This window comes from Delphinus delphis, chromosome 10 (assembly GCF_949987515.2).
Source record: "Delphinus delphis chromosome 10, mDelDel1.2, whole genome shotgun sequence".
Classification (NCBI taxonomy): Eukaryota; Metazoa; Chordata; class Mammalia; order Artiodactyla; family Delphinidae; genus Delphinus; species Delphinus delphis.
This window is the reverse complement of record NC_082692.2, coordinates 10390789-10412443: the sequence shown is the minus strand read 5'-3', so window position 1 is coordinate 10412443 and position 21655 is coordinate 10390789. Positions and strand designations below refer to the sequence as shown.

The 21655-nt window shown below is 39.2% G+C and overlaps 1 protein-coding gene across 1 annotated transcript in view; it reads left to right on the top strand.

Annotated features, from left to right (window-relative positions):
* The window catches only part of RANBP9 (RAN binding protein 9), an 89329-nt gene that overhangs the window by 3987 nt on the left and 63687 nt on the right, over positions 1-21655 (top strand). Inside the window, exon 2 of the mRNA XM_060023618.2 lies at positions 10700-10811. Within this exon, the coding sequence (XP_059879601.1) occupies positions 10700-10811 (112 nt within the window). The remainder of the gene's footprint in view (positions 1-10699; positions 10812-21655) is intronic.

Genomic DNA, 21655 nt, shown 5'->3' with positions numbered 1-21655 from the left:
GTGCTACCTGGAGCACACTAATGCCATGGAAAAGTCCAGACGCTTTGATTATACTGATTTAGGGCAGCTTAGAAGAAATGTAAGATAAGTGAAAGTTGGGAATGATAGGAAGAAATGAATAGTGAACTGCACCTTCTAACTGAAGTATTATTAACAGTGACCAAATCGGTTGAACTTTTGGTATGCCCAGCTCCCCTCCCCCTCCGTATCACCAGTCACTAGGCCTTTAACGTGTCCTCAGTTTAACTGCTTATCTAATTTCTTGCACTTCTTTACGTAGAATAAGTATCTCAACACATATTTGCTTGCTTACCAATACAAATGTCTTTAGAGATTTATGGGAGGTGATACAAAAATGTGCTTCAAAATCAAGGAATTTAAAAACCAAGCTTTCCCAGGGATCCCTTTGCCAAAATTGAGCTTTAAGAATGCTAGTTATAACTGCAAGGATTAAGTGATTCTAATAATCATATTGAACAGAAGTAGACAATAGTAATGATTTTTTTTTGGTAATGATTTATTGAGCAATTGCTGTAGGGCAGATATTCTTCTAGACAATTTGTATATATACCTTACTCTCTATTTATTCATTTTGTTTATTCAGCAAGCTTTTAGTGAGTGTTTACTTTGTGCCAGGTTCTGGATACTCAAAGGTGAATAAGACACTGTTTTTGAATTCGAAGAGCTCAAAGGACATCAAGCAGTGTGTGTAGTAGGGAAGTGTCATAGAGTACTGTGGAAGATGGGGGAGCATCTGCTGCAGGCTGCCCTTGTCAGGGGTGAAGTTGGTGGGTCAGGGAAAGCTTCTTGAAGGGGATGAGGCCAGCGGTCAGTCTTGAAAGATGAGTATGATATAGGGGAGGAGGGGCTGGGCATTACAAGGGAAAAAGCATAAACAAAAGCATAGAGGAGAGAATTATTCTATATGTTTGGATCTACAAGCAATATGGGGTTGTTGGAATTTAAGTGTGTGACAAGGTACAGCTGGGAAAAGATCATGCGGGGCCTTATAGAGTATTTTATCGAGCTTGGATCTTATTCTGTAGGAGACAAAGAATCATCTAAGGATTTTAAGTAGGAAGTGACTGGCTCATTTTCATCTTTGTCGGATTATACAACTAATTGGGAGGTGGACTCAAGGACACAAGCCTGGAAATAGCAGACTCATTTAGAAGGCTGTTGCAAACCACATAAGAAATAAGGACCTGAACTGGTCAGTGGTGGGGGCAGAGAAGAGCAGACATATCTGTGATCTGTGCTGAAGAAAATCTGACTGGATATGATGGAATGATGGAGAAATCAAGGCTGATGCTGGGTTTCCAGCCCTGTTAGGTTTTTGCAGTGAACCGTGAAGCAAATAATTATCGCAAGGAAGTATTACAGTACACTTAGAGGTAAGTGAAAATGGGAATCTTAGCCATGTGATCTGACCATGTAAACCAGAAGAAGCCAAAGAAATAGCGTTGGAGAAAGAACAGAAAGAGGTCTTCTGGAGTTAGGGTGGCTCTGTGTCATCACCACAGCTGGAGTTCCTGATTTGTCACTTTATTCTAATGTTCAGATGATTCAGCTACAGTGCTAGTTTCTGGTGGTTTTCTGTTCTTTTCCCTACTAACTGGTTTATCCTTTTTCCTATTTTAAACTCCCAAGAGACTCAGCAGATTGGCCTAGCTAGTTGCCGTCTTTCTTAGTTGGGCAGAGCTTTTCATTCTGTGCTGTGGAGTGAATTGGTGGCCTTCCCATAGATGCTGACCTGTGTTGAATCAGCTGTAGGGGTGTGAGGGTTGTTATGAAATACAAAATGTCCTCCTGGTGGAAGGATAGTGTGGACCCCACTCCTCTCAGTAGGGACAGTGTGGGGGTCAGTTTCTCCTAGGAGGGGCTGAACCTGGAGGAGAGGCTGAGGTCATGACTGACCTGGGAGTCGCCTGTAGCTGGTAGTTGAAACTCAGAGTGTGAGAGAGAGTGGGTAAAGTGAGAAGAGCAGTGGGCCAAAGATGGAACCTTGAGCAAGACCAACATTAAAAGACTGCAGGGAGCCCAAGAAGGAGTAGTTAAGAGGCACCTGGTCAGCGGGGAGGGTGGTGTCACAGAAGCTGAGCAGAGGAGTGTCAGAAATGAGGAAGTGAACTTTCGTGTCAAATGCAACATATAGGTTTAGTGACTTAGGCACAGAAAAATTTCCACTGGATTTGGAAAGTAGTTTGTTGTGACCTTAGGTAGAACAGTGTGCATTGAGTGATGGGGGCAGAAATCAGGGTCAGTAGAAGGGACCAGGCAGAAAGTATAGTGAATATATGTTATTCTTGAGAAATATAGATGAGGAAAGAGATTAGTCAATACCTGGAGGAGAATGGAGGTTAGGGCAGCTGTGGGTTTCTGTTTTTTTTTTTAATGATTGATATTGGAGTTATGTTGTATCTGGAGATTAGCTTATAACATCAGCATGTAAGATGAAAATCCACATACTTAAAATTATCCCTAGAAAACCCTTTGGAAGGTACTGTGTTAGAAACTATTGTATCATTTCTAAGTAGGCCTAGTTTTAGTTTGGCTGCGTGGGTAAAACTGAAGTGACGTAAGTTAGATGACAGTATGATGTTAGTGCAAGGTATGGAGTCTCAATAAGTGTCTACAGAATTTAACGTGTTTTAACAAATAAGATAAATAGTACCAATACTTGGTTTTACTACCTTAAAGTTAAAAAAAAAGTTCATTATACTAACCACCAACTCCCGTGCATTATTGACAATGATTTATAACACAGAGACATATAATTTTATGAGAAGGATATACATTTTTGGGACACTGTGCCCTTATAGATCGAAGGGAAGGAGAGTAAAGAGGGAAAGGATGAAAATACAAGCTTGGGAGGCTGACAGAGTAAGGACTTGGAGGGAGGAAGGTGGTTCAGAAGCTTAAGATGCTTGCCCTTGAAGAGGAGAGGAGTACGTACTGTTCCTTCGATAACAGTGGAAGAGGTGGACTGATGTAGACAGACGAGTTAGTAATGCATGAGAGGAGAGTAGAACGTAACCATATATATATGGTTGGTATATGGTATAATGGTGGAGTCCCATTTCAGTCCCGTTTTGTGATAAAGGAGGTGAGGTAGTTTGCTCACTGAATTCAGGTAGAGGACTTAAAGCCTAAAGTGAATGATGGAGATGTGGACCATCTTCATCTTTCTAAAGATTGCTGTGTGGTATTGATAACAGTGGAGGATGCCAGCTGACATCATTAGTTCACAGTGGTGACTGTTTGCAGGACGGTTGGACTTTATTCCGCAAAGGCCAGCTGCCCAGTGCAGGAATAGGGAAGGTGGATTATAATGTTGATTTAAGGCTGTGGTTTTGCTGGCTGGGTTTGATGGAAGGATAGGCATATGAGGGAAATCAAGATATTTGGGAGCTTTTAAATAATTACCATGTATACCATCCTGGAAGAGGAAAGAGAAGAACAAACAAACAAGAAAGGGTTCAGTGCACTGGAGTTCCTTGACTTTTTTTTTTTTGCGGTACTCGGGCCTCTCACCGTTGTGGCCTCTCCCGCCGCGGAGCACAGGCCCCGGACGCGCAGGCCCAGCGGCCATGGCTCACGGGCCCAGCCACTCTGCGGCATGTGGGATCTTCCCGGACCGGGGCACGAACCTGCGTTCCCTGCATCAGCAGGTGGACCCTCAACCACTGTGCCACCAGGGAAGCCCTGGAGTTCCTTGAATTTTGAAGTGCAGAGTGAATTCTTTAGACAGGGGAGAGGATAGGGGGGTGTGTCCTAGGGGAAGATGTCGGTATTTCCACTGTAATGCCAAAATTGTGTTGCTGGAAAAACTTAATGTTTTTCACAGAATTGCGCACTAAAAGTAACAGGGCTTATGGGAAAAATTGGGCTGGGGCAGACCACTTAAAACCTATGGAACTTTGTAACCAGAGCACTACAGAAATAACAGTCCTAATAAAATACAAGCCCAGTTAAATTTCCACTCCCATGTGTGCCCAACATCACAGGCTGCTGATCCTTCACAGCCTTCAACCCTGGGGTTTGGTCTTCCTTGTTAGAGATGTAAGTTCTTGACAGCTGTTTAATCAAAAATAAAAATCTGATTCAGGGTTTAGCTCTTTTCACCTTTTTTTTTTTAAAAGCAATTGGAAATGCTTAGCTTTAGCTATTAGAATGGCTAAAATCCAAAGAAAACCTGGCCACGACAACTGCTGGTGAGGGTGCAGAGAGCAACAGGAACTCTCATACTCTGCTGGTGGGGGTGCAAAATGATACAGCCACTTTGGAAGATGGTTTGGCAGTCTCTACCAAAGCTAAACATAGTTTACCATATGATCCAGCAGTTGAGTTCCTAGGTGTTTACCCAACTGGTTTGAAAACTTACGCCCATACAAAAACCTGCATGTAAATGTTCATAACGGCTTTTCTCATAATCACCAAAACAGGAAACAACCAAGATGTCTCTCAGTAGGTGAATGGATAAACTGCAGTACATCCATACAATAGAATATTATTCAGTGATAAAAAAGAAATGAGCTATCTATCCACACAGAGACACATATGGATCTTAAATGCATATTGCTGAGTGAAAGACTCCAGTCTGAAAAGATAACATATTGTATGATCTCAGTGATATGATATTCTGGAAAAGCAAAACTATAGAGCTAGGAAAAAGATGAGTGGTTGTCAGGGGCTTGAGGGGATGGAGAGAGGGCGAGTGAGGCGAAGAACAGGATGTTTTAGGTGAATGAAAGTATTCTGTATGATGCTGTAATTGTGGCTGCATGACACTGTGTGCTCATCAAACCCTCAGAATTTTAGGACATAAAGAGTGAACCTTAATAGGTACATATTTTTTAGAAAGTCACTTGGTGGGGGGGGAATCCCAGTGTAGAATGTAGAATGTGACAAAACAGTGTAACTATATTACAAATATATGAAGCAATCTCAGAAGAGGAGGGAAAAGGCACTGACCTAAATAAGTAACTGGAAATCAGTGGAGTCTGTAAAACTAAAGGTAAAAGAAACTATATAAGCACTGAATTCTTGTTGATAAGTTGCATCCCAGGGGGATATGAGTTAACAATTCTGATACTGCTGTCCATGTATACTAGAACTTAACAGTTAAATCAGTGGATGGTGCACAGTGGGAGCTGGGTTTCTCACCACTGGAGTGGTTAGAATGATCCACATGGTAATGGATTAGAGCCGGAGACAGTAGTATGAACTCATGTTCAGTTTAATATGTACACAGATGATTAAATAAAAAGCACAGATGTGTGTATATACAGGGGTTTAGTGTACACACATATATTTCTTCGCTCTTGTCAATGAGAGGGCCTAAAAGCAATGACACCCCAGTAACTGTGAGCATACCTAGTACCTAGATCTTGGATTCTAATGCCATTTGCCCATAAAAGGAGCCAGGGCCCCTTGGAGAAATGGCTGATTCTAGGACTAGGGTAGGAAATGCACAAGATGAGCTTCCAGCATCTTGTAGTGCCAGAAAGTAACAAAAACAAAAAACACATAATGGAGGTATGTCAGAGCACCAGAGCAGCCAACTGAAAAAGCTCCCAGTGGCTAAACGGGGAACAGTTTGAGCAACAAAAGAAATGAACTAGTCTTGAATTATAACCCAAAGTATAAAATAAATATGCATGAGATGCATGAGTCCATACTGATATAAACAAAGAGGAAGTATCTTAGCTTTTTTTGATCTGTACTGCACTTGAATTTTCCCCAGATGGGTTAATACAGTGGCAGGTATAGCAGTTCCTGAAGCCACCAAACACTGGGCACAATAGGAATGCACTTCTGGAGGAATCCCAGCTCTTTTGACTTAGGGCCTCTGTTTATTGCTAAAATTTTCTCTTTAATTCATTAATGTACTGGGAAAAGCTATGTTATGAGCTGAGTGACTTCTTTATTATGCTGATATCATTGCCATGTTTATCAAGTGCATGTGGGCGAATTTGTATTCAAGAAATGTGCTTTGTAGCAAAACAGACTTTACTGCAATTTAATATTTCTGAGGTGGAGTAGTTTCAGGTGATGTCAGCATCCAGAGTGTGGCTCCAGGAAGAATGATTGAAATTAGAATGGAAGTCAGTGGGAATAAAGAGGTCTGGGAATTAAAATGCAGAAACAATAAAATAATCAAAATTAAGTGTTAACATGTGTTAATGTTGTGTGGCGGGCATATAAAAAAGGTTAGACCGAGTCAGAGAGACTAGAGAAAGAATAATTGAGGAAGTAAAACTTGAACTAAGATAGAAGGGCTGAGGAGGACCTGGCCAGTCTGAGAAGGAAGGGTACACAGCTTTCCAGTTAGAGGGAGTAGCTTGGGCACGGCCTGGCCTGGCCAGTGTGGCTGGAGCAGAAAGGAGGTGGAAAATGCAGAGGGAGGGCAAGATCAAACAAGGTTTTCTGGAAGTTTATCTTTTTCTAGGCTGAATGGGAAGGAGTGTTAGTTGTCTTGAGGGCTAGTGGTACAAGGAAGGCTGATTTATATTTTCAGAACGGCACTTGGCTGCAGGTTGGAGAGTGGAGGGGTCTGGGGGAAGGCTTTATTCAAACCCTTTCTGTTTCAGTTAAATGCAGTCAACAGACTGAATAGGAGGAGGTGACCTTGCTAGTCTTAGAGTCCTGAAGCAGTACATGTATTTTCTTCTTGAACCATCTAGAAAACACTTAACATTGAAGACTGTGGTTTTACAAATGTACACTTTGGTAGTGTGAGGGTTGTACTTTGGTCACCACAGAATTGAAGGTAATAAACTTCCTGCTGATGAACATTATTAGAAATAGGCTCTTCACTCTGATATTAATATCTTATATCTCAACTTTTTCTTGAGTCTTTACATCTTAAGGTTAATTTTAAAATGGAACAAATCCTTTTAACATTTACAGAATTTTTCTATAGTGTCTTGGTAGAGCATAATGAATATACTAAAACCTTGAAGATTTATGACTCTGTAGTTCTTTACAGTTATTTTTGCATAATGGTAAGATGTAGGGGATTTTAAATCAGACATAGATTTAATGCACGATTCTACCAATTTTGGGCAAGTTATATAATCTCTGTAAGAATTTCTCCATTTTTAGAAATGAGGTTAAATTATACCTATTTCACAGATGTCGAATGAGAAAAATCTATACAGAAGCACCTAGTACTTTGAGAGATTGTTTACTCTCAAATATTAGTTTTCTTTCTCTTTTCCCACAAAAGTAGCTAGAATAGGAGGTGGGAATACATGTGAAGTGATCCCAGAACGTTCCCTGTAACTAAATCTTTCCTGTGGGTTCAGAGCTCGCACTGGATCAGGCTTCTTGAATTTAAATCCCAGCACAAATCCTGGTTTGGGATTCTCACCCAGCAGTACGACCTGAGTTTCTTTATCTGCCCTTGGCTTCCTCAACTATGAAATGATAATAAATAGTACCTACTTCATAAGTTGTTTTGAATGTGAAATGAGTTAATAAATACAGTGCTTTTATTTATTTATCATTTTAAAAATTGAAGTACGGTTAATTTACAATGTTGTGTTAGTGTCAGATGTACAGCATAGTGATTCAGTTATACATACATACATATACATTTTTTTCAGATTCTTTTCCATTGTAGGTTATTACAAGATATTGAATATAGTTTCCTGTGCTATATAGTAGGTCCTTGTTATTTATCTGTTTTTTGTATAGTAGTGTGTATATGTTAATCCCAAACTCCTAATTTGTCCACCCTGCCCACCCCCCCATCACCCTTTGGTAACCATAAGTTTGTTTTCTCTGTCAGTACAGTGCTTTTAGAATGGTGCCTTTCACATAGTATTAAATGTATGTCAACTGTTATCACTTACTATTATTAAGTATACTTTGAGATTCCCTTATCCCTAAAAGTTTTGGTCACTTCTCTTCAGAAAAACCAAAACCAAAAATAAGGGCTAGTTGATTTAGGATTCCTGGGTTAATTGGGGTTTTCTTTAGATTTATTTTTAACTGTCTAAATTTTAAAAATGCTTTTAGTTTACATGACCTTTTCCCAGGCAGCCAATTATTTGAACATAATGTTACCGAAAAATATATTTTGCTGAAACCATAATTTATTAAATGTCTGTTTTTAAAAAGTGATTAGTGTATCATTCTGCAGATTTATGCCATTACTTTCTTCTGCTTAGCTCCATGTAAATACTACCTACATATATTAAAGCAGTTTTATCAGCATCTGTACATTGCTGCTTCCATTTTTATCTTTCTAGCCAAGTTTATCACCTCTCAGTGTTCATCCTGCTGAGAACTTCTGCCTGTAAGACATATACTTAAGGCATCTATGAATGGTAATAGAGTGGCTGAGTTCATTTAGTTCCTTTTAGGCCATGTGAACATGTGCTAATTTGCATTGCAAGTGTAAACTTAACTGTTTAATGGTAGGATACACATTGATAATTTGACAGAGTGTATGGTAAGGGAAGATGTGATCTCATTGGTGTTTGATGGTTCTTGTATAAACAGGATATAATTTTTGACTGATAAGAGGTGTTTAGTTTTAAAACAGTCATGGTAAATTTGAGAAGGGGAGTTCTGCTACCCATGAAGGTAATGGTATAGTCTGACTGAAAGATTAATGACATAAGTTTGTATTGGGTGAAGCATATCTAACTAGAACACCTGAGTAATGATTTGGAGCATTGTTGCTCATACGGCCCTTTTCGGGATTGTGGAGTCTGTCTCACTCACTCTCTCTGAATACTTCCTGACATGCTACTTCAGCTTTATTCTTCTGGTGGTTTTATGGGCATATTTTCTCTTGCTCACGTGGTTTTATTCACATGCTAGCTTTCAACGTAATTTGTGTCTTGGGTGATGGACAGGGGAGGTGATCTTAGTGAATAAAACTCTGGGTTAGATTGAGGAATAGCTAATTTAAAAAGTTTAAAAGCCTTTATCTAACAGATTCCCTAAAGATGTCAGCATTAGTATGGTTATTATATTGCTTTCTTAAAAAAGAAAGAAAAGACAACGAGAGGTTAGATATGTTTCTCAGAAGGCTGTAATTGACCAAAGAAATTTTATGGATCAGCCTTTGGATAGAATTAATGATCAAAGATTAATGATTTTTTTTTTTACATATTAAAATTTTTAATTTTTCTAAACACCAACAATGCAATTTTGCTAAAGTTACAATTTTGGAAAATTGACTGGCCTCAAGACCACTCCCAGGCTTTCTGTCAAGTGTATCTGTCTGTGTATCTGGTCTCTACCATCTCAGGGCTGTGTGCATTTCTCCCAGGACTTGGGGTGGAGTAAAGGTGGGTAGAGAAGATTTTCTAAAGGTCTCCTGGAGTATAGAGCCCAGGAGAGTCCTAAGTGAGGCCCTGGGCTCCTTGAATGCTGTGTATAGTAACCTCTCTCTGCCCTTGTCTCCCAAGCTCTCTTTTGCCTTCCTCAGGTTTGGTATCTGGGAGGTTTGATTTTCCAGAGGAAATTAAATATTTTTAAAAACTATTTATTGATTGATTGATTGCTGTGTTGGGTCTTTGTTTCTGTGCGAGGGCTTTCTCCAGTTGCGGCAAGCAGGGGCCGCTCTTCATCGGGGTGCGCGGGCCTCTCATTATCGCGGCCTCTCTTGTTGCAGAGTGCAGGCTCAGTAGTTATGGCTCACGGGCCTAGTGCTCTGCGGCATGTGGGATCTTCCCAGACCAGGGCTCGAACCTGTGTCCCCTGCATTGGCAGGCAGACTCTCAACCACTGCGCCACCAGGGAAGCCCTTAAATACTTTTATGTCGAATTATATTACAATAAATATTACCAAATGCTTTCCTTTTACGTTGTTCCCCATCTAACTGTTAAGTTCAGGTAGTTGAAATGTGGATGATGAAATGAGTGAAACCATCAAAATCTATCCAAAGTTTGGATCTAACCAACAAAATTGTAAATTCTTAAAGTAAGAAAGCTGTTTTGCCAATTCAATCTAATTATAAAAATTTCACTTAAAAAAATAGTGTATGAGGGCTTCCCTGGTGGTGGGGTGGTAAAGAATCCATCTGCCAATGCCGTGGACACGGGTTCAAGCCCTGGTCTGGGAAGATCCCACATGCCGCGGAGCAGCTAAGCCCGTGTGCCACAACTACTGAGCCTGCGTGCCGCAACTATTGAAGCCCTGCTCACTGCAACTAGGGAAAGCCTGTGCACAGCAATGAAGACCCAACGCAGCCAAGAACAAAATAAATAAATTAAAAAAAATAGTGTATGATACAGATGCTTCTGGTTTAAAAAGTTAGGCCATTTGGCAAAAAAGTGTTGTTTAGGAATTTGATAGATTGTATGCAAATTTAGATCTAATAAATTAATCATATTCTCATCTTGTTCTTCAAGTGTATCCTTTTGCCTCTTAAAAATACCGGCTACCTTAAAATACTTTATTTAATTTGCATAAAGGACTGCTAGGTTCAATGTGCTTAGATTCTGAAATTTTATCAAAACTAGTAATAGTGTGAAGAGTTCCATGTTTAACTTGGGCTGTTTTGCATATTGGATTAATTGTGATGATAAATGTGTTATTAAGTCTTTGATTATTTGTACTGATGAAAGCAGAAATGTGTATCTCATTCAAAAACCATATTGGTTCCTGAATTATTTGTTAAGATTTTCATTTGATTATCTCTCTTGATTTTTTTTTTCCTTCCTGTTCCTTATGCAGGTCATGGCAAAACCCCAAAAGATGCAGCTTCAGTTCGTGCCACGCATCCAATACCAGCAGCCTGTGGGATTTATTATTTTGAAGTAAAAATCGTCAGTAAGGGAAGAGATGGGTAAGTGTACATTTTGATGGGAAAATCGTTTGCTTACGGGTAATTATTTTTGCTTTGATTCATAACCGTTTATGATGTATTTGGAAAATTGGAATTTTTGGGAAATTTTGGTAATTGGAAAAGTGGAATATGAATATTCTAGTATAGCATGTTGTACCTGGCTCTGCTTAAATACTAGTTGAAGTTAACACTTGAGTTGGTGAAATTACCAGGTTTTTCTGGTAGGTTTGTCGTTAAAGTGGAGGATTGGAATAAAACAGTAGAGAGATAATGACTCATTTTCCATGCCTTTCTTACACTGCCATTTTCTGAATTCTGCTGAGAAATTAAATCTTCTCAAAGGTAATTAACCAAAACCAAAAGGTGATTCATAGATATTTTACAGGGATGGGGCCTCAGAATTTTAGGTTTAGATCAGGGAATTGTATGTTTGTATGCTCTCAGTTGGAGGCCATTCCCAAGTATTAGGATGTAGTTTAGAAGCTTCCAAATGAGAACTTCATGTAGATGCTAGAACCAACTTTTATATCATTGCTTTTCAACTTGAGATCACTGGGGGTGTGTGTGTGTACACATCAGAGTCACTTAGGGGACTATTAAAAATATAGTAGTTTGGGTCTTACCCCAAAAGTTCCTTAATCAGTATTTTCAGATGTAGAGTTTGGAAGATAGGCATTTTGAGAAAGCTCCACAGGGAATTTCGGTGCATCCCTCTGATTGAGAGCTAATTACGTAGAATCATGGGATCTATCCTGTGGTATTTCCTGATAACTTCATTGTGGTATCAGAGATCCTTTAAAGCATCTATAGAGTCATTTGTGCAGCTACCAAGGTAAATTTATGGGGCTGTGTAAGTTTACCTGTACTTGAAGTGAGTCATTTAACCCCTCTTGGTGCTTCTTCTGTGTTTAATTGACAAAATAAGTATGTTCAGTAGATCATTCCTCTTTATTTGCTGAATATTCTCAATGTCAACAATACGGAAAGTACAAAGTGAAACCTTGGGTTCAACGATAACTTTTTAACTACCTTAGTTTTCCCAGGGTGATCAAGCCAAAGGTAAAATCAGAGAAGCCAACGATAAAGTGGTTGAGAGACCCCAAATTGAAATAGGCACATGATTGTAACCATTTCTAACTCTACTGCTGTATACTCAGTAAGCCAGTTCTTTTATACTTCAAGTTATATCACCAACTCCATAATGCTGGTGTTGCTCAGGATAATTCCCAGGATTCTCTTTACCTTTCACTCTGCATGTTGTATCTTTGCATGAGCTTGACCTTATATTTTCATGACTGCACATTCCCTGACGAGTCTCAAATCTAAAGCTACATCTCAGGTCATTCCCTTGAGCTCTAGACCAGTATGTCTGCCCAGATGTTTGTATTTGAATGTCCCACAGGCATTTAAATTTAGCTTGTTTAAAATCTTTTTCTCAGCCCTAGCTTGGTTAATGGTTACACTATTGCTAGAAACTTGAGAATTTCTTGCCTTAAACTTTCTCTGTCCATTTCTACAGTTTCTGCCTGAGTCAGGTCTTGGTAATTTGTCCCCTAAATTACTGAGGTCTCCCAGTTGCTCCCTATTTTGCTCTCACTCCAGTGAGAGAGCAATATAACTATTGCTCATCTTCTAATACAGAACTCAATTGTGTCTGTCCTTTCTTGAGATTATTTGGTACACCTGTTGCTTTGAGATTAAAATCTAAAGCTTCTTAGCAGGGTCCTTCATGATGTGACCTTTGTAATTTTTCAGTCTCATCTTTTTGTTGCCAGAATCCCTCATTATTTTTTTTTAAATTAGGTATATTTTACATGTAGTAAAACTTACCGTTTTTAGTGTGCAGGCCTGTGAGTTTTGACAGATGTGTACAGTCTTGTAACCATCACCACAATCAATATATAGAACAGTTCCATCACCCTGCAGAATTCCTCCATACCCCTTTTTAGGCAACCTTTCCCCATCTCCAGCCCCTGGTAACCACTGATTGGTTTTCTTCCTTTATAGTTTTGCTGTTTCTAGGATGGTGTATAAATGGAATCATAGAGTATGTTGAGTAGAGTAGCCTTTTAAGTCTGGCATCTTTCACTGAGTGTAATGCATTTGAGGTTCATCTCTATTTTTGTATGGATTGGTAGTTCATTCCTTGTTATTGCTGATTATGTGGATGAACCAACCACAGTTTGCTTACTCACTCTTCAGTTGAAGGACATCAGATTATTTCCAGTTTTTGGCAATTAGGAATATACCACTCTAAACATTTATGTATAGGTTTTTTCGTAAACATGAGTTTTCATTTAACTCGGGTAAATACAAAGGAGTGCGATTGCTGGGTCCTTTGTTAAATGTATTTTTAACTTTGTTGGAAACTGCCAAATCGTTTTGCAGCATGGCTGTACTAGTTACGATCCCACGAGCAGCGTGTGAGACTTCCTGTGGCTCTGCCTCCTCAGTAGCACTTGCTGTTGTCAGGGGTTTTGTTTTGTTTTGTTTTAAATTTGTAGCCATTCTAATAGGTATCTAGTGGTTTTCTTGTTGTGGCTTTAATTTACTTTTCCCTAATGACTAATGATGTTGAAGACATCATTAATGTCTTCATTAATTCTTATCTGTCCTGGTTTTTTTTTTTTTTTTTTTTGCGGTACGAGGGCCTCTCACTGTTTTGGCCTCTCCCGTTGCGGAGCACAGGCTCCAGACGCACAGGCTCAGCGGCCATGGCTCACGGGCCCAGCCGCTCCACAGCATGTGGGATCTTCCCGGACTGGGGCACAAACCCACGTTCCCTGCATTGGCAGGTGGACTCTCAACCACTGGGCCACCAGGGAAGCCCTGTCCTGTTTTTTTTAAACAAACTCAATAGTTCCTTTATTTCGATTTTATTTTATTTTATTTTTAAGATTTTTTTTTTAATATGGACCATTTTTAAAGTCTTTATTGAATTTGTTACAGTATTGCTTCTGTTTTATGTTTTGGTTTTTTGCCATGAGGCATGTGGGATCTTAGCTCCCCAACCAGGGATCAGACTCCTGCATTGGAAGGTGAATTCTTTAACCACTGGACTGTCAGGGAAGTCCCCTATTTTGATTTTAAATTAATTACTTGTCAACCACTGTGGACATGGTTAAGAAATGACTTAACAGAGATATACTTAAAAATACTGAATTGACAGCTCAATTGAACGGAATGCTTCTTAGGGCAGTTCTCATTTTGGCATTCACCCTGATTAAATTTAAGGTCCTTATTCCTCATCTCTTTTCTGAGCTATGGGAGCTCTAACTGGGGCATCCAGTTAATCTCCATTTCCATTTTTCTGCCAGCTTAGGCTTGGAGAAATAAGCCCCAGAAAATAGAAAGTAGGATGTTAAACAGAGTTGAATCAACATAAAGTGACCCCAAAGGAGAGGGATAGGTTAGAAAATACTACCTAACCAAACTGGGGTCCACTTGCCCGGCACCCAGCAAAGCCAATCTACTGACACTGGGTTGTGGTAAAGTACAGTGTTTATTGCAGGAACCAAGCAAGGAGGATGGGCAGCCCATGCTAAAAAGACCCAAACTCCCCAGTGGCTTTCTGGGAAGGGTTTTTAAAGGCAGCATTAGGGGTGAGGGTTGTAGGGTGTGTGATCAGCTTGTGGACTTTCTTCTGAGTGGTTGGTGGTGAGGTAACAGGGTGTTGTTTTGGGAATCTTAATCATCAGCCTCCTGGTTCCATCCTGTCCAGGTGTACATGCTTGTGGTCAGCACGAAGTCACCATCCGCCTCTTGGGAGGGAGACTTAGTTTCTGCAGAACTACTCAAAGATATTTGTCCGATTGTTATGTATAGGCCTTGAGGAGGAAGTAGGACCCTGTTCTGTGGCTGCTGTTGTTTAAAGCTGTCATCACTTCTCTTGCTTGACTGCTTTTCCTTGGTTTCTGCATTCCCTCGCTTCCCCAATTAGTAACTGCTTGAGTCTCCTCTTTGGAAGTCAGGAAAGGCCTAGGGACTAAAGCCTTTTTCCTACAAACAAGAAGCACGGAGGGGCTTTTGTACCCGGGAAGGTCTCGCAGGGGCCTGCTGGGTTTCAGTCTCCCTTTTTCTTTGATACTTCTCAATCCTGAGGGGAACAAGGGTGCGACAAGAAAGGGAATAAAGTTTTGGATAGAGAGGTTAACCATAAACCTGGCAGGGGGACTTGGTTTCAAAAATACCCCCAAAGACCTTTTTCTAATCAGAGTTGGCATCTGTGGAAAGTAGATGGCAGGTATGTAGTGCCGTAAGATACTCTCTGTAGTTCTCTGATGGTACTTGCTGGCTCATGTTTCTAGTTGTGTGCAGGTTCTTTCCTTCCTCCTTATATTCACCTTCTCTTGTCTCTTTCCCCATTTGCCAAGCTTAACTAGTTACTCTTCAAGTCGTAGTTTACAGTTACTTTTTTTTGGTGGCACTTTCTCCTCCCCAAAATAAGATTGTGCCTTTATTATGCTTCCTTTGCTTTTTGGGCAGACTGTAATTATAATATTTATACAGCTAACTGTCTGCTTATTGGTGATATAAAACGGTACAGATTCAAGGGTGAGGGACTATTTTATATTTCTGTAATTCCAGTACTTACTTTTTAGCTAGCACTCATATGAATGAACAAATGGATGGATGAGAAACAGTACCCACCTCCTGTATATTCTTGGAGAAAACTGTTGTGTTTTTTTGGTCTGATTTTGTTTATTTCTGGTAATCTTTTTTTTTTTTTTTTATTGTAATCTTTTTGAACACAGTTTTAGGTCCAACCCAATGCTTTTGGAAGGAAAGAGCAAACAGTTCATTTATGGAAGAAAAGCAAGTCATGTAGCTTATTTTGGCCAAGTATTGTCTTTCTGGAGATATATTGAACTGTATCAAGAGATATAAAAATTCCTTCCTAAAATCCTAATGTCATTGTAAAGACTTGACCAGAAAGAGCAGCTGTTAGTTACCTTTCATTTGCAGTGATACATGCTCATCTGAGAGTTTATTATACTTAATTTAAAATTGAATTTTCTTTTAAACAGTGTGTTTATCCAAGATTAGGACAGGTAAATAAATATTTGGATCCAAGATGTCAGTTTTATTACGAGAAATTGTCATTGTAGCAAGTTTTCTCATGAAATGGCAAGAGTTGGGTATGAATTGCTTCTCAGTTTTTTTGTAAAATGCATGATTTCTAGGTCTGCCTTGGAAAAGTAGGAATATGACTGTGTTGATTGGTACTTGTTTTCTTCATTGCCTAAGAAGTGAGGCTTGAAGGAAGTTCCTTTTATTGAATGAAACAAATAATGTGTTCTGTTTTCTGCCTTGGATTTTCATTTAAACTAAACATAATTTTTGTGTATGTTCAGCAAAATAAGCTTACTTTATTAGGACAAAATAGCCTGTCTCAATTTTTTGATTAATTTGAAAATGAATTCCTAACACCTTTTGCACCCCAAAAATTAAATCACCTTATCTGCATGAAATCATTTTCTTCAGGAGACATATTTAAAGGGTATATATTTACTTTATGTTCTTGTTAATTCTTGTTGACTGTCAAGATGAATTTCTAAAAGTAGTCTCTAAAAGTGTCTTTTGAACGTACTTTCAGTTCAGGAATTTTATTCAGGTTTTAAATTATGTATACTGATAGAGGCAATGGAGATACAGTTAATTATAAATGTGAGAGATAATAAAATTTTTATTTGGAAATTTTTAGAATTATAATTTATTATGAGTGTGATATTTTTAACTCTTCAAACAAAATATTGATGCCATTCTGCCAGTGTGATTCAGGAGAAATCAGCAAGTAATCCAGTCTCTGTTCTGTTCCTAAATTCTGCTGATAATAAAAGCATAGAACATTCCTTCTATGCTTCCTGACTGTCTGGATTATTTCTTGGGGGAGTGGAAGAGAAATAAAGGCCTTTCTTTCCATCTAGGTTTAAAAGGCTTTAAAAGGTCTTTCCTTCTAGTTTCTATTGGTGGTAAGCAGTAAGTGGAAACACAGATGGAAAATGTGAACAAAGATATCAAATAAACTATATATTTATTAACTTAATGAATATATATTGAACGGGTATGGTGTATCTGGCATTGGCAGCAGCTGAGCAAGTATAAGAAATTATTTTATTTATCTCTGTCTTATCCATAGTTTCTAGTAGAGGACCTGACACTTAGCAGAAACTCAATAAATGCATTGAGTGAACTGAATGTGCGTTCTTGTTCTCAGGGAATATTGAATTCAGTATTTGGAGGGTACGGTGGGGCAGAGCAGGGAGCAGACATATGCAAATAACTCTAGATTAAGACATAATATACTAAGTACTTAGAATGAGAGAGTATATGGGAGAACTGAGGAGATGATGATTAATTCTAGCTCAAGGAAATAGATTTATAAAGGAAGTAGTGTTTGATAGGCCTTAGAAAATGAGTAAAAATTTGAGACACTTCGATGGGGAAAAATATTCCAGACTATGACAAATGGCTGGACTTGTCTCATGGGAGGAATGGAACTGTATGGTGTCTTTGGCTGAGGTAGATGACTCAATATTGCTGGAGACTTGAGGGCTTATAGTGAAGAGTTTACAGAAGTAAGAGTGGAATTGGAATCATATTAGAGAGCCTTGATGATAGTTCTAAGGGCAAATGCTCTATAGGTAGTAGGGAGCCTTCAGTCTTTTTGAGTAGGGCAGTGATAGGGTATCTGTTTTAGGAAAACAGTACTGGGTGGGGAGGGGATGCAGTGTGTGATGGCAGTGTGAAAGATGGCTAGAGATAGGAGTTAGGCTACGAGGCTATTGCCTAGGGATGAATTGTGATAGAGGTTAAAAAAATAGAGGAGGAGGAGGTAGTTTAACTTGTTGGGTGGTACCTATTATGTACCAGATACTGTGCTAGGAACCTAGGGTTTACAAGGAGGAATTGGCCAGGACAGGGTCTCTGCCCTCCAGAAGTTTGTAGGTAAGAATAGAAATGAACATGTCAATAAATAATTAAATATAGCATAAAAAATGTATAGTAATAGCTATATGAACAAAGTAGAGAAGCAGTATGGTGGAGGAAGTGACCAACTCTGTTGGAAGATGGGGTGGCAATCAAGGAAGCCTCTAGAAAGCTTGCAAAGAGTTATGGAAGAGGAAGAAAGTTAAACATAAGTCTCTCTCACTTCCCTGTCCTTCAGCTACCTATTTACCCTCCTTAGACTGATTTCCTAGGAATTACTCCAGAGATACTCTATGAGCAGAGTTTTCAAAGATGAATAGTTGTTTTAGAAGCTGATTTAGTTACTTTTGCTAAGAAATACAGTGAAATACTTTGGGACAAGAAAGATGGAGATTTGAATATTGGCTTTGCCACTTACTAGTTCTGTGGCCTTGTACTTTTCGACAAACTCTTTGTTTCCTTTTCTGTAAAATGGAAACAGTAGTGCCAGCCTCATAGGATGAGATTAAATAGTTCACTTAAAGTACCCATTAGAGTGCCTGCCTGGTGCACAGCCTTGATGCTTCTGTTGCTGATGGAGAAGGAGCAACACAAAGGTTTGTGGCATGAATGTGTCTGGAGGTGATCATGAAGGGACTTCTAATGGATAATCTTTATCTTCTAGGTGCTAGCTTTAAAAGGGAATGATAACGATTGGATTTGCATTTTGGGGAGGTTACGCTGATACAGAAAAGAGAGGTCTGAGAGACGCAAGAGGTCCAGTTGGGCCATTATGATTTTGCATTGGCTTAATCTGTGTAGTGGAGTTAGTGGGGAAAGTAGATAGATTTATTAGCTATTTAGGACTTTAAAGAAAAAGAAAAAACTTGATTAGGAGGTGGGAATGGTAAGGGTAGCTGTTGAAAGAGAAAGAATGAAGGGTGACTTCCACTGTTCTGGCTGGGACAGTCGATTAGATAGATGGTGCTGTGACTGAACATAATAAAAAATACTGGAGAGAAGTAGAACTTTGAAATTGCAGATGATGGGGACATTGTTTGAACTGCTGTGAGACATCCAGATGATGAATTAATAGTAGGGGCTTTGACTGAAAATAAATGGGATTTAGGAGAGAGAAAAGTTGTAGGTGGATTTTGGAGTCATCAGAATGTAACTTGTTGAAGCCATGAGGATTGATATGATCACCCAAGTATGTGGTGTAAAAAAAGAAGAGGTCTGAGAATGGACATCTGAAACACCATATTTACTAGAAATGTAGGAGGGAAGAATCTAGCTAAGGATTCTGAGAAGGAATGGTCCGAGTTAGAAGGAAGATTCTAGAGAGTACTGTGTGTTAGAAGCCAAGGAAGTCAATTAAAAGGAGAACTGAAGTGTCCGCTGGTTTGTCACTTAGGAGGTTGTTAATCTTTATTCTGGCAGTTTCCTTAAAGTTGGGGTGGGAATGAGTGCAGTGCCTCAGAGAGTTAGAGGTAAGGGATGGAGTTGGTGGAGCTGGAGGACTGCCTAGCTGTGCAGCACTTGTAGGAAACAGTATTTCTCCATCCATTCAGAAAAATCGGCCTAAGAAAATTATATCTTGTATAAATTCTATTAATAATTCAACTTGTTTTCTTCCAGTTTTTATATATACACCTTTTTTACACAGCTGTACTCTTCTTACACATTTTTTTAAAATGTATTTATTTATTTATTTTTGGCTGTGTTCGGTCTTTGTTTTTGTGCGAGGGCTTTCTCTAGTTGCGGCGAGCAGGGGCCCCTCTTCATCGTGGTGCGCAGGCCTCTCACTATCGTGGCCTCTCTTATTGCAGAGCACAGGCTCCAGACGCGCAGGCTCAGTAGTTGTGGCTCACGGGCCTAGTTGCTCCGCAGCATGTGGGATCTTCCCAGACCAGGGCTCCAACCCGTGTCCCCTGCATTGGCAGGCAGATTCTCAACCCCTGCGCCACCAGGGAAGCCCTTCTTACACATTTTTACATCCTGTTTTTATTATTGATTTGCCAAGACATATTTATTACTATGTATTTTTTAACCTAGTTACAGGTATAAGTACTTTACTATGAGATTAAAAGCTCTGACCATCTTTTTTCTTTTTGTTTTATTTTTTTTTGCTGCAACATAGTCTGTTGCAGGTGCATTAAGGCACATCCATAGCTATTCTCCTATTGTTATTTAAGTTGTTTCTAACTCTTTTCACTATTATAAATAATTTTTATGCATGGTATCTGTATTTCTTTAGGAAAGATTTCTTGAAGTAGAATTATTGGATCAAAAGAGAAAGTATGTACACTTTTAAGGTGCATGAGACACTGGCCAAATTACTCTCTAGAAAGATGAGTCCAATTTCCGTGTGGGCGGGAGAAACTTGGTCATATGTGTAAATTGAGGAGAGGAAATCACCAGGGAATCCAAGGCAAGTTGAGGAGGCTAGTTCCTTTGCTGAGGGAGTGGGGTTGAGGGGTTAAATACAAGTTTGGAATGTGGGCTGGAATATGGAATTGATTAGAACAGAAACATCTCTACTTTGGGAAGCCTGTCTTGACAACCTTTCCACCTCCAAACTGGGTTAGACTCCTCTGTTACGTGCTTTCATAGCACTTTTACTCCCCCTTTATAGGATTTCGTCATATTCATAATTATTTATGTAAGATCTGTCTTCCTTGTTAGAGTGTCAGCTCCACGGGAGCACAGACTTCTGTCTTTTTCACAGTTTAGTCTGTGTTGGCCCACACATAGCTACTTAGTAAATATTTATTGATCAGAGAAGTAAAAGTATTGAGGAACTGTGAGATTTTAAACCATGAATTTAAAATCATGTAGTGACAGCAGTTTACATATGTAAAATCATTTTTCTGTATGTACTCAGCTGGTTGGGGAGGAAAGTTGAATTGTATGATTGATACAGGATGGGAAATCATAGTTTAGGTAAGTTAGAAGGACAGTTGTAGTAGTTGAGGTTACTGGTGAGGGAATGTTTAAATGGACAGTTTTTTAGTTCAGGCTGGATAAGGAGGAAATGAAATCAGTAAAGAGTGGGTAAAAGCAGACAAAATGGAGAAATTTGTATGTTGCTGTTTCTAGTGAGGTTTAAGAAGAGGTGTGGTGGGATTTCTGAGGTGGGGTTTCTGGAGCTGCCAGGTGGGATGTACCAATGAAAGACAGCTTATGTGAAGAGAAGCAGGAGGGATTTTTGGTTGATTTTCTTCGCTACTGTCTCCTCAGTGCATAGAACAATGCCAGGCACAAAACAGGTGCCTGAGTGGAGGCGATGGGGTAACAGCTTTGCCTCTGCGTACCCCCAGCTCTGTGCCTTGTACAGAGTATAGGTATTGGTGTTTATGGAGTGAACAAAGTGAGCCTTGGATTTTGGACACTTCTTTACTGACATTTTGAAACCAGCAAAGATGATTGGGAGCTGCATTTCTGTTGGTGAGGAAAATGTTTAACAAAGTGCCCAGTGAATGTGGGAAAAGTGCCCTAGAGATATATAACCATCACGTTTCTTAAATTATTCTCGAGTTGGTTATCCATCTTCATTGTAGCGGAAATCCGAAATCACCTTTACCCCTTACTCCATCACTTATTTTATACCCAGTAAATGCATGTGGAATTTTTTTAAGAACCTTTTCTCCAGCTGTAAGGTAATGTATTCTTAATGCAAAAGGGAAAATCAAACAGATCCTGTGAAATAGAAGAAAAGCATAACTATTTTTAAAAGCATGTGCAGTCCTACCACTCATACTAAGGTACAGTTGACATTTTGGGGTATATTCTCCCTGCCTTTTTTTTTCCTCTATTCAAACAAATTTTAACATTAGTCCGAGAAAGGAAAATTGGTTTAAGATGTATGTGAATCACGTAAAAGAGATTTAAAAAATATATTATGCTTATGTGTACCACTACCTATACTTAATATG